General features: G+C 50.4%; 1 protein-coding gene and 1 long non-coding RNA gene across 2 annotated transcripts in view; one reads left to right on the top strand and one right to left on the bottom strand.

Annotated features, from left to right (window-relative positions):
- LOC146421086 (uncharacterized) overlaps positions 1 to 12,336 on the bottom strand; it is a 453,431-nt gene that overhangs the window by 323,276 nt on the left and 117,819 nt on the right. The gene's annotated exons all lie outside the window — the stretch shown is intronic.
- Positions 1 to 12,336, top strand: part of LOC146421092 (uncharacterized) — a 73,552-nt gene that overhangs the window by 42,698 nt on the left and 18,518 nt on the right. Inside the window, exon 4 of the mRNA XM_085047655.1 lies at positions 710 to 927. Coding sequence (XP_084903781.1) covers positions 710 to 927 — 218 coding nt within the window. The remainder of the gene's footprint in view (positions 1 to 709; positions 928 to 12,336) is intronic.

Below are 12,336 nucleotides of genomic sequence, written 5' to 3'. Positions count from 1 at the left end.
TGGGAAACCTCAGAACCCCAAAGAGAGGAGACTGGAAAGGGGGATGTGCTGGGAGGCTTTTTCTGAACTCATTCTTATTTTCGGAGGATTTTACAGACAAAAAACAGCCAGTGACTAGTTCTAGAGATAGCCTTGGGCAGGAGGAAGCCCCAGCCCAAGGCAGTCATACGTTTTTTTTACCCAGACCAGGATTTCCAATTCCCAAAACGTGGCCAGATGGAGGAGGGGGCTGTGAGGAAAAGGAAGATGCCTCAGGACAGCCAGGCAGGTGAGGAGGAAGTCACTGCCCCTTTCCTGCTCTCTTCTCCTCCATCTCCCAGCCCAGCATCACCCCTGGCTGCAGGACAACCCTGCTGCTGACTCTGTCCTGGTAGGGATGGATTGGGGGATCTCCTTCCCCTTCCCTCTGGCATGAGGGCAAATCCCAAATCCTCTCCTTGTCCTTCCTTCCCCACACAATGAGCTGAGGAGAGAGATCAGGGAGGACAAGTCCTTACGGCAGAACCTCACGGAAGAGGCCATTTTGAGCAGCTCCATGACCCAGGAGTCCAACCGGGAGGAAAAGCCCCAGAGATGCTGCACAAGGAGAGGCTGCAAACCCAGCCCAGGGTGCTCTGAAGAGCAAAGACCCACCGTGTGCCAGGAAGTTGGCAAGAGCTTCAGACAGAGTTTGGAGCAGGAGATTCCTGAGAAGCTTCATGAGACCAAGAAGCCCTATGAGTGTGGGGAATGTGGGAAGAGCTTCAGAAAGATCTCCCAGCTTATGGTCCACCAGCGGATCCACACCAGGGAGAGACCCTATGAGTGTGGGGAATGTGGGAAGAGCTTCAGCCACAGCTCCACCCTTATCTGCCACCAGAGGATCCACACAGGGGAGAGGCCCTATGAGTGTCCCGAGTGTGGGAAAGGCTTCAAACAGTGCTCTACGTTGACCCAACACCAATGGAGGCACCAGTAAGGGAAGCCCTGGGAGTGCCCCAAGTGGGGGAAGATCTTTGTGCACTGCTCCGAATTCATACCCCATCGGAGGACCCTCGTTGGGAAGAGCCCTGGTGACCCACACTGCCAGTGACCCAGTATTGTTGCCTGACCCTGGCCAAATGCCAGCGCCTACAAAATCTGCTTTCTCTTCTCACCCCTGCTGCAGCTGTGCAGAGGGGAGGGAAATAAAAAGCCTTACACACACACACACACACACACACACACACGCGCGGTTTATGAGTCGAGATAATGAACTGGGCGGGATGCAGTGAAGGGTAAAACAGGCTGAGTACTTAAAGTTGCAAAGTGATTTATTGGTATCCTAACCCTAAACAGAGTCAGAGGAGGCAAATGAGAACTAAAAATAAGCTCTTAAGACACTGTTTCTCTACTCACCCCCCTCCCTCTTTCCCACCAATAGCACAGGGGGTTGTGGCGGGCAGGGTATGGGATTTTTTTGGTCAGTCCATTACCAAAATTTCTTCCGCTGTTCAGGGAGAGGAGTCCTCTACTTAGCCATGGGTCCCTCCCACTGGAGACAGCCCTCTGCAAACTTCTTTGCCATGGGTCCAATCTCTCAAGCAGCAGCCACTGGAATCTGCTGCCCCATGAGTTCTTGTCCACAGGGTTCAGAGCTCTGAGCCCAGGCCAGGCTGTTTCCATCCCAAGGAACAAGGCCTTTCCCTGCACTGGGACTCCCACTGGATCACAGCTTCCTCCAGGCATCCACCTGCTCCTCTAGCGTGAGCACCTCCCCATGGGCTGTGGGTGGATCTCTGCACCCCTCGTGGACCCCATGGGCTGCAGGGGGACAACCTGCTTCCCCATGGTCCTCACCACGGCCAGCAGAGGATTTTCAGCTCCAGTGCCTGGAGCACCTCCTCTCCCACCTTCTCCACTGACCTTGGTGTCTCCATGCTGTTTTCCCTCACATATTCTCACCTCCTCCTCATCCTCTGTCTAAAAAGAAGTGCTTGCTCACATTGTTTTGATTTCTGCTTAAATATGATATCCCAGAGGTGTAACCAACATCTCTAATTGGCCCAGACTTGGCCAGCAGCATGTCCATCATCTTCAGAGCCATCAGAGATTGGCTCTGCTGGACATGGTGAAAACTTCTAGAACATTCACCCAGGACACACAGGAGCCATTTTTGTGCCCCTCCCCACCCCCTAGGAAAAACTGGGCTAAGCAAAACCAACTCATGAGCACAGGGGTGAGTTTTCTCCCAACCCTTCAGCCACTTCTTCAGGCCTGCCACAACAGCTTTTGAAGAGTTTGAGTTTCCCCTAGATGCCAAAGATAGCTTGCTGATGTTCTGGGCTAAGCAAAACTTACGTACTCAGGTTGGGAAAGCACCTGGCTGGTGGCTTCCATGTCCTCCTGATTCCCTGTGGCCACCTGGACAAACACAGGGGCAGGAACATCCATCAGGACTCAGATTGACATCCCAAATTCATAGGGAAGAGCTGATTTATTAATGTTACACCCTAAAAGTTGTTACCTGCTGTGTAATTGTTTCTTCTGGTGGCATCAAGAAATGATGGATGATCTTGGAGGTCTTTTCCAACCTAAATAATTTCCTTCTTCACCTTGTCAGAACAACCAAAGCTGAGGTAAAATAAAGGAATTAAACAAAGAGATCTAAAGCTGCACCATTTTACTGTGCATTTTGGGGTGAATTTGGGGTTGAGGGCTATATTCATGAGGATTTGGATGTTCTGGGGCTGCCCAGGCTGGGGGAGAGGACAACAGTCTCATAGTTGTTCCAGCAGAATGTGTCCACCTGAGCCCATCTGTTCAGGAATTCTGTTTTTTTGTCCCAGTCCCTGGCCTGGGTCTCCCCATGTGGGGTGTGCCCCCCAAAGTGCCCAAATCACTGCTGAAGTGCCCAAGCTGCTCCCAGCTGTGGATGTTCCTGTCCACCAGCCTCTCCTGGTCAGTGCCATGGGGGGTGGGAGGGGGTTTAGGGAATCCTAGGGGGATTGGGAGGGGCTTTTGTGGCTTTTGGGGGCATTTGTTCTGCTGAGAGGGAGTTTGGCAGGCTCTGTGAGAGAGGTTTGGGGTCCTGGCAGGGCTGTGTGACTTGGAGAGAATTTGGGTGGGTGTAGGTGGAGATGGGAATGGGGTTATGGTGGCTCTTGGGCCCACTGATATTGCAGGGAGTGGTTTGTGACCCCCCATGCCAGTGTAACCCCCTTTTCCCTCCCCACAGGGCTCCTGACCCAGCTCCTGCTGCCCCCAGGAGAGAATTTGGGGAGGGGGCAGAGGGGGTGCACAGCCCCCACTGGGGGATGACCCTGAGCCAGTGCCCTTTGTTTAGCACCAACCTGGGCTTGGGGCTGCAGGAGGAAGAGGCTGATGGGAAGCAGATCCTGCAGGTGGGACAGTGCTTGGGGTCAGGGCAAGGTCCTGCCCTGCACACCTGGCTCAGGTGTGACACTGCCCCGGGAAGGGAGCGGGACATTCCCATCCCCACAGATCAGGGCTATGAGCAGCACTTGGAGCACAGACATGGAAATACTGGGAGGAACTGGGAGCACACTGAGGGTGTGAATTATCCCCACCACCACCTTTCCAGGGCAGCCCTGGATCTGAGAAATGCTCGTTAGGCCTCAGCCTTGGCCAACAGCCCCTGGGCTCAGCTCCTCTGCAGCTGATCACAAACACTGTCTGCTCCCAGGCACTGCTGCTGTCCAACCAGCTCCTGCTTTCTTTAGAAGCAGCCTTGGGAACTGTTTTTCTTCCCTCAATGGCACAACATCTTTTGCTAAGTTGTTAAGTTTAAGGCATAAATTAGGGTTAAGGTAGAAGTTAAGTTCTGTTAAGTTTGAGGGCTGTTAAGCTTTTAGGCCATATTCCTTTCATCCTTGCCCTCACTGTCCTTTTGTCACATGCCTAAACACACACACACAGACAGATGGACAGTTCTCAGTTAATTTCTGGTTTGATTGCCTGGATTTGCTTGGTTTTGTTGTTGCTTTTTTTCCCTTGGTGTGCCTGAACTGTCCAGTCAGGAGCAGAGTGACTCTTGCCGAGGAACTTTGTTCTGTCGCTTAACATGAAATCTGGTTTTTGCTGATCCTTTGCTGGGGATTTTTTAAGTGCTCTCAAGCCCTCATTCATAAGAGGGTGAAGGAGCCCTGGGCCAGGCTCTTGCCATGGGGGACACAGGGATACTGTGATGTCACACAACCTGCCGTCGGGTGACACACCACCATTCTGTGATGTCACAGCCTGCTCTGTGACATCACACAGCCTGCTCCACGATGTCACAAAGCCAAATTGTGATGTCACTTCCTGCTCTTATGTCAGACAGAGCCATCCTCTATGATGGCAGAGTCTGCTCTGCAACCGCACAGCCCTCTTTGTGATGTCACAACCTACTCTGTGTCACAGCCTGCTCTATGATGTGACATCACCACCATGTGACATTACATCCTGCCCTATGATGTCACAACCAGATCTGTGATGTCTCAACCCACTCTGTGATGTCACAGCCCTCTGTGACCTCACAGCCAACCTGGGATGTCATGTAGCCACATTTGATGTCACAGTGAGCTCTGTGATGTCAGTCCCTTCCATGACCTCACACAACCCAGTCTGTAATGTCACACAGCTCCTTTCTGACATCACAGCTGCTCTGTGGCTCTCTGACACAGCCCCAGAGGTGCCCATGGCTATGACACAGCCCCCTCTGGGCCATGGCACAGCCCCTGCCAATGCTGAGCACCTGTGAGCTCTGGGTGTGCCCTGCTGGTGTCCCTGAGATGGCCTTGCAGTGCCCCAGCCCTGCTGGGCTGTGCACAGGAGCTGCTCCTGGGCAGAGCTGTCTCTCTGCAGCGCTGCCGCTTGCCAGGAGCTCCTCTGTGCCAGGAGCCCAGCCCAGCTCAGCAGCACAGCAACAGCACAGGGACTGGAATGACCCTCGTGGGGCTTTGGTGCTGTTTGCATCAGACTCAGTCCCTTGGAGTGTGTGAAAAAAATTCTCAAGAACTCAATTGAGATGGAAACACTGAAGTTCCTTGTAGTTTAAATGGGTTCCACTACCAGACACTACTGAGAAAGTGTCCCCAGGCTACAGTAAGAGCAGAACACTGCAGGCAGTGATGGCAGTTGGGGACAAGCAAGGCAAAGGTGTCTTTGATGCTGAATGGCATGCCTAGGTATGAGGTGCTCAATACCATTGACTCAGACCCAGGTCCTCATTTCACCTCAAAGGTTTTACACCAGATAATGGAAACTTTGGGGGTAAAGTGGCATCTTCATACATCATGGCATCCCCAGAACTCAGAGAAAGTTGAGCAGATGAATCAAACACTTAAGAACACCATAACAAAATTAATGGAAGAGACACAAATGAATTAGTTAAAATGCATTCCACTAGCCCTGTTAAGGATTAGAGCCAGACCACGGGCTGACTTGGGAGTTTCCCCCTATGAGGCTATGTTCAGTCTGCCTTATTTGATTGCCCCTTTTAGCACAGGTGCATATACTGAAGGAGAGAATATCACCAATAACTATATTCATGCAATTGCCATCACTCTGGAAGATCTAATGAAGTGAGGATATCTGACCGAAACTACGCCCATAGACTTTAAGATCCATAAAACTGAGCCAGGTGACTGGGTTTTAATCAAAGTCTGGAGGGATACATTGCTAACTGCTGAAGATAAAGGTCCTTTTCAGGTTCATGCAATGAACACCACGGTCCAAACCAAAGAGAGGGGTTGGAGTCACATCACCCGAGTGAAAGGCCAGTTCCAGCTCCCACTGAGTGGTCAGTCACTGGACAGACAGGAGGTCTGAAGCTGACCCTGTGGAAAAGACCTAAGGAATTGACCACCCTGTGACCACCACTGAGCTATATCAAGTTTCTATGCTTAAAAACTGCTTGTGAGATTCTATTATAAGATTTAACCACTACGAGTTGAGCCAATTGTTCCAAAGTTCCCAGTTTATCTTGTTAATTATAATAATTTCACTGTTCTGGTGTTTTTCTTAAGTGCCACCAAAAGTGAAAAGTGTAGAGCATTCCCCATGTATCTGGACAATTAGACCCTAAACAATTGTGAAGAACCTGGTTTCAGGAAAAGGAGAAGATGAGTCCTGAAGGAAGATACCACACCCAGGTAAAGAGAAAGCATGGAGGGGGCAAGACTGCGTCAGGCTCTGCCTTTGCCAGATGAACTATCCCCACCTTGGGAGGAGCCCCCATAGGTGTGAGGGCTGGGAGGGTATCCTGTGCCAGACCCCTGTGGCTAGCTTGGGTATTGAGTATCCATCTCCTGGGAAGCTGTGACAAGTGCTATTATCCCTTGTATGCAGGGCATGTTACAAAGTCACTTGTAAGGATACATACATATCTGAACACCGAGTGTATCAATCTTCCTGAATTACGAACTGGAGAAGAAGAAGGGAAAACATGTTGGCTAACCAAAAACACAGGGAATTGCAAACAAAAATTGGGTGGAGAATGCCCTGTAAAAGAAGAATGGATTTGTTTCGAGCATGATCCAGAGGGAGGCTTGACAAAAAGTAGAAATGTGGAAGACTGAATCACATAGAAAGAGCTAAAAAAAGGAGTGTGGGATGTTGAAGAAGAAGGCATGATACCATATGGGAAAAATCTATTTCTGGACATGGTAGAGAGAATAAGCAAAGAATTTAGTGTGTCCAGTTGCTGGATTTGTGGAGGTACCAAGATGACTGAAATGTGGCCATGGGAGGGTATAAGTTTAAGGGCCTGAGATGTGTTAAAGTGGATGAAAATGGAAAGAGATGTATTAGCTGCAAGAAGTCGATGGGGACAATGGAAATTATGAGCCAAAACCATTGGTGAAGAGTGTGTATGGAGAAAAGGACCAAAGCATCACACAGAGGTTGGCCAATTATCGTGCAAATGTTACCTAGTTACAGATGGCAGCCATACCCGGTGGATACCGAAAGCCCCTAACCTGTGCTGGTCTAGAGAAGGAGGAAAGATGGGGTGTGTGTACATAAATCACAAAGGATTGTATGAATGTATCACAAAATAAGTAAATCCATTCCTAGATGTCCCAGGAATTTCAAAATTTTGGGAAGAGATAAAAAGGGAAGATTACAACTTTTGGGAAGCTCCAAAAGGTTTATTCTGGTTACCTGGGGATACTGCTTCTGCTACCTTACCTCAAAATTGGTCAGGAAGTTGTGCATTAGCAGTGATTAGACCTTCTTTCTTTCTATTACCCTGGATTCAAGGACGAGAGTTGGGAGTCCCACTTTATGATGAACTACAATGACAAAAAAGAGATTTAATAGGGGGAAGTCAGAACTGGGCAGAATCATCAGTACTTATGGGCCACTTGGGCCCAAGATGGTTCTTGGGGGTATAGAACCCCTATTTATATGTTGAACCGCATTATCAGATTACCAGCAGTCCTCAAAATCATAACAAATCAAACCACCCTGGCAATAGACCTTATAACAGCACAGCAAAAACAAATGAGGGTGGCGATAAATCAGAATAGACTAGCCCTAGATTATCTCCTGGCAGAAGAGGGTGGAGTGTGTGGAAAATTTAACTCACCAGAATGTTGCATTGACATTGATGACCACAGGGAAACTATTAAGAATATCACTCATAACATCTGCCAACTAGCACATGTGCCCATCCAAAAGTGGACACCCCTTTTTAAAGTAAATTAGTGGGAAAATTTCTTTAATGGGGGGTGGATAAAAAGAACAGTGTTTATTGGTCTGTGTGCTTTAACAAGTATTATTTTTCTCCCATGTGTAATCCCCTGCATGATATGGATGATAACAAGTATTACCCAAAACGCCCTAGAAAAGATGACCCAAGAAAAATTGATGGTAATGAAAGAGAATTGGGAAGAGGGAATCGATGAAACTGCTAAAGAAATAGATGAAAAATACCAGAAACTGAGAAGTTTGTATGGGAACTAAGGGCTCATCATCTGGTGTGACTTTTCCTTGATGCAGGCAAAAGCCTGATCAAAGGATGAGAGGGGGGACTGCTATAAATGAGTTTAAGTTCACTGAAGTTAATTATATCCATGAGTTAGTAATATGTTAATGAGTTCATAAGGTTAATTATAAAGTTAAGTTCCTTATATTACTTATGTTGGAGTTACTAGGCGGCAAGATGCTGTACTAAGTGTAACATTTAAACACACCCATTAAATGAATGTGCATGAAAGCACCCATATAAAGGAAGATGTTTCTAGAATATCCCAACAGAAGAGGATGATGTCATCAAGAACGTGGATTGGACCAGACGAGAACCAACCAGGAGAGACCTAGACCGTGATTGGACAGGAATGCACCAGAGAAACGAGCCAATCACATTTGGAAAAACGAGCCAATGAGACGAAGGATCCCAAATGGACCAATGGGGTGTAATAAGCGAGGGTATAAGAGTGACCCAGTGCTTTGCACCTGGTCCTCTGCCCTTTGGGATGTGCGAGGGAGAGCGCCCAGCATCGAGTGTGCTGTTTTCTCTGCCTTGGCACGAGAAATACTGAGCTTCCATTCTTTGGCTGTTAATTAGTAAATAGTTGTTCTTCACAAGCCGGGGAGTGAGTCATGTTGCTCACCACGCCCTGGTTCCCCCCTTGTCACCAATGCCAGGCAGTGTCCAGCGTGGCACATTGTGGCATCCTGGAGCTTTCATCTGCACAATGTGTGTGGCCAAGCACGTGTCCCCTCAGGCTCCTTGTCTCAGGAGAGTTTCAGCCAGGCTGCAAGAGCTGCATTTGCAAATGCATTTGAGTGCTGCAGCACCTCTGCAGGCACCTGACACAGCCAGTGGGATCCAATGTCCTGGCAGGAAAATCCCTGTGTGCCTCACAATGAGTTCCACAAAACAGCCTGGCAGCTGCTGGCCTGCAGAACAGAGAGTTCTGGAAAATCTCCTTGGCATGGCTGAGAGCTCTCCTCCCTGCAGAGACCCTACAGAATGATCTCTGCACCAGGGCAGCTCTCTAGGAGGAGAAGTGGACGCAAGAAAAGGAGCTTTTGCATCAGACCAAGGCCTTGTGGCACAAGTCACAAGCACTTGGTGTCCCTGCATCCCTCCCGCCCCAGGCAGCGCCTTTCTCCTCTGCCCCACACAGCACACACTGCAACGCCCCAGAGACCAAAAGGCTTCAGCCTTCAGCAGTTTCCCCCAAATCAATGACTACAGCACAATGAAAACAACAAGCTCTTCTGATTTGTCAGTTCCATCATTTTATTTCAATGAAAGCATCTTATGGAACCTGTTCTAACTGAGCAAGAGCTACAGCTCAACTGCCTGAGGAACAGATTCCAGGCCAAATGCTAAATAATATTATCTATCATAAAACAAAAGCTCTCTAGCAGTTTTCTTTCCCAACTAATGTCTAGTTTAAGCTTCTGGAACTCTTTACCTTGCTTAATTAATTAATTTAGTTAATTTAGTTATTAGGGTATCTTTTTAATGAAGTTAGTTAGTTAGTTATTAATTTTTATTAATAATAATTTAAGTTATTTTGTTTCTAATTAAACAGGAAAAAAGGGCATGAGTGGGCCTTTATCCAGTTATCCTTAATTCTAGAAGAGAGCTCTACTAACATCTAGCCCTATTTTAACCTACAGAATTTAAGTCTAATAAATTCTCTTACTTTTGCTCCTCAGATTCTTGAGGCAGCAAGTACAATGGCACCTCAGTCTTGAGCTTCCTGGCCCTGCAGCAGATGGACATTGCCACCCAACTTGGTGGCATCTGCAGAATGACTGAGGGTGCCTTCAATGGTCTTGTCCAGGTCATTGGAAATGTCACTGTCAATGTCAGGGTTTGGTTACTCAGACCAGAACCCTGACTTGCTTTGGCACTTGCTTTGGCACGTCTTGTTTCCTGGTCACCTCCATGTCACAAAGAAGGAGAAGCAGGTTCTTTCTCTGAGGCCTTGCCAGAGTGGAGAAGGTGCCTTTGAACCAGATTTTTTGGGGAAGGGAACCTCTCCATCCCAAGCCTGCCAGTCGCATGCCAAGAGCTGTGAGGGATGCCTGGGACAATGCAAAGGCACTGCAGATCCTCCAGCCAACACATCCACTTTCTGCAGGGCCTGGCTCAGGGGCTGTGCACAAACACACATGGAGCAAAGGAGAGCAAGGACAGAGCGTTCCAGAGCTCATTCCAGTGCTCATGCCTCCGTGGGTGTTACACCATTGGCATTCCCACGGAGCCATGGTGGGATGGCTCCTCTGACTGGAGCACTGGAATGAGGTGTCTGAGGCTCCCAAATGCCCTGAGCACCCTGCTGAAGTGGGACAGCTGCCACTCGGGGACAGCCACAGCCACAGCTGAGCGCAGGCCTTGCAGACACTCAAACAACCATCTGTGTCACTCTAGGAATTGCTGTCCCCAAGTGCCATCTGGAATGTCCCGTAGGAGGGACCCTGAGTCACTGTCTGTCATCCTCTATCCTCCAGGCTGGGTGGCTGCATTCTGGCCACAAGTCACTTGGGAGGGACACAGAGCCACTGTCCTCGTCAGCGTTCCCACTCAGGTCTCTGTCTTCGGCCCAGGCCTCTAATGGGAGAGACCCTGAGCCACTCTCTGCCTCACTGCTCCAGCTCAGCTGTGTCTTCAGCCCATGACCAACATGGCAAGGAGCCTGAGTCACTCTCTTCCTCAGACCTGCTGCTCAGCTCTGCATCTTCAGGCCATGCCTCACCTGGGAGGGACCCTGAGGCTCTCTCCTCCTCAGTGCTCCAGCTCAGGTGTGTGATCTCTGCCCATGCTGTGCCCAGCCCTGGCAAACTGCACACAGACCTGAGCTTGTTTGAGCTGGACCACTCCTCAGCTGGTGCCCCTGACAGGCATGGCTCTGCTTCTGCCCCTGCCCAGGGAGATCTTCCAGCTGACTGGGCAAGGGGCTTGGGGGCACTGGTCCATAACTGGGTATGGAGTTGAGGCCTTTTCCTTGCTGTGAGGGGCTCTGATGAGCAGAGCTGGGCCTTGGCCTGTGGCTGTTCCTGGATGAAGGTTCCCGTGCTCTGCCCATCCCTCACAGGGCCTCACAGGAGGCCTCTCTTCTCTACTTCTCCAGCTTGGATTTCATTTGTGTTCCCCTTGCCAGTCTTCCTCCAGGATGACACAGGACTTCTCATCAATCTCTGATTCTGTCAGCACAGCCCCCGCTGCTGCCCCTGCCCCCTGCCCACCCAGAGCTTCCAGCTGGCCGGGCTCCGGGCTGGGGGGGCAGCAGGGGCTGTGCGGGGCAGCTGCCCGGCTCTCCGGCCCCAGTGCGGGGGCTGCTGCTGCCGTCCCTGTCCCCGTGCCCTGATGCGGGGGCCGCCGTGTCCCCGGCTGCTGGCCGCGTCGCCGGATCACAGCCGCCATCCCGCGCAGGATGGCACGGGAGCCGCGCCGCAGCGAGCGCAGCAGAGCCTGGCCGCGGCCCCTGGGGCTGTGCGGGGCTGCCCGGCTCTCTGCTGCTGCCGCCTGCGCCACAGAGGCAGCACAGGAGTCACGGTGCTCCTCAGCTTCCTGCGGGGCTGCCCGTGACTCGCAGTTGGACAGCTGCACGGAGCAGGAGAAGGATGAGGACCAGCTGGCCCTCTGCGGTGCAAACGGCCCCCCTGGCACAGCAGCTCCCTCCGTGCCCGCAAGCCCGCCCCGAGCCCCGAGGCAGCTGCCTGCTAGCCCATCCCTCACCTTCTGCCTTCTGACAAACATCAGCCACTTCTTCTTGGGCTGCACGTCGCTGCTCATCTCCTTGTCCGTGGACATCTTGGAGTCGCTCCGATGCTACCCTAGCCCGGGGAGATGCTGTCTCCAGACGGAGCTGCTCCCCTGGCACTGAGCACCCCCAGCCATTTGGTGCCCTTTTATAGCCTCCCGCTCATGCCGTGTCCCCAGGTGTCACAATGGGCTCTGGGCACACGCAGCCACACGTCACATAGAAATACTTGTGGAAACCATTAAAAAAATCCTTTTTCTGTACAAAAATCATTTTCTGGAGTCTATTAACTCTGATAATAGCACAGTCAGCATAGAATTTTTTTCTAAAATCAGGATAGAGGCCCCACTGAAAAATGCAGAGGCTCTTGCACATGGAACATGGAACATGGAACATGGAACATGGAACATGGAACATGGAACATGGAACATGTGCAAGACCAAGGTTATGGTCTAGAATTGTGGTGTGCAAATACTGGGCTCATTGGGAAAAAGGTTTTCATTCCAGCAGAGATGAGAATTCCATCATTTGCCCCTTTAGAATGCAGAATAAAACAGAGGAGAACTCCCACGGTTCAGGAGGCAAAGGAAAGAACTCCAGAGATGAGCTGTTGGAATACAATTTCTAAAATGGCTGAAACGTTCACACA

Source organism: Lichenostomus cassidix, unplaced genomic scaffold (assembly GCF_008360975.1).
Source record: "Lichenostomus cassidix isolate B80296 unplaced genomic scaffold, HeHo_3.0 HiC_scaffold_43, whole genome shotgun sequence".
In the NCBI taxonomy this organism is placed as follows: domain Eukaryota; kingdom Metazoa; phylum Chordata; class Aves; order Passeriformes; family Meliphagidae; genus Lichenostomus; species Lichenostomus cassidix.
Note: the sequence above shows the minus strand (reverse complement) of the source record. Positions and strands in the feature narration are given on the sequence as shown.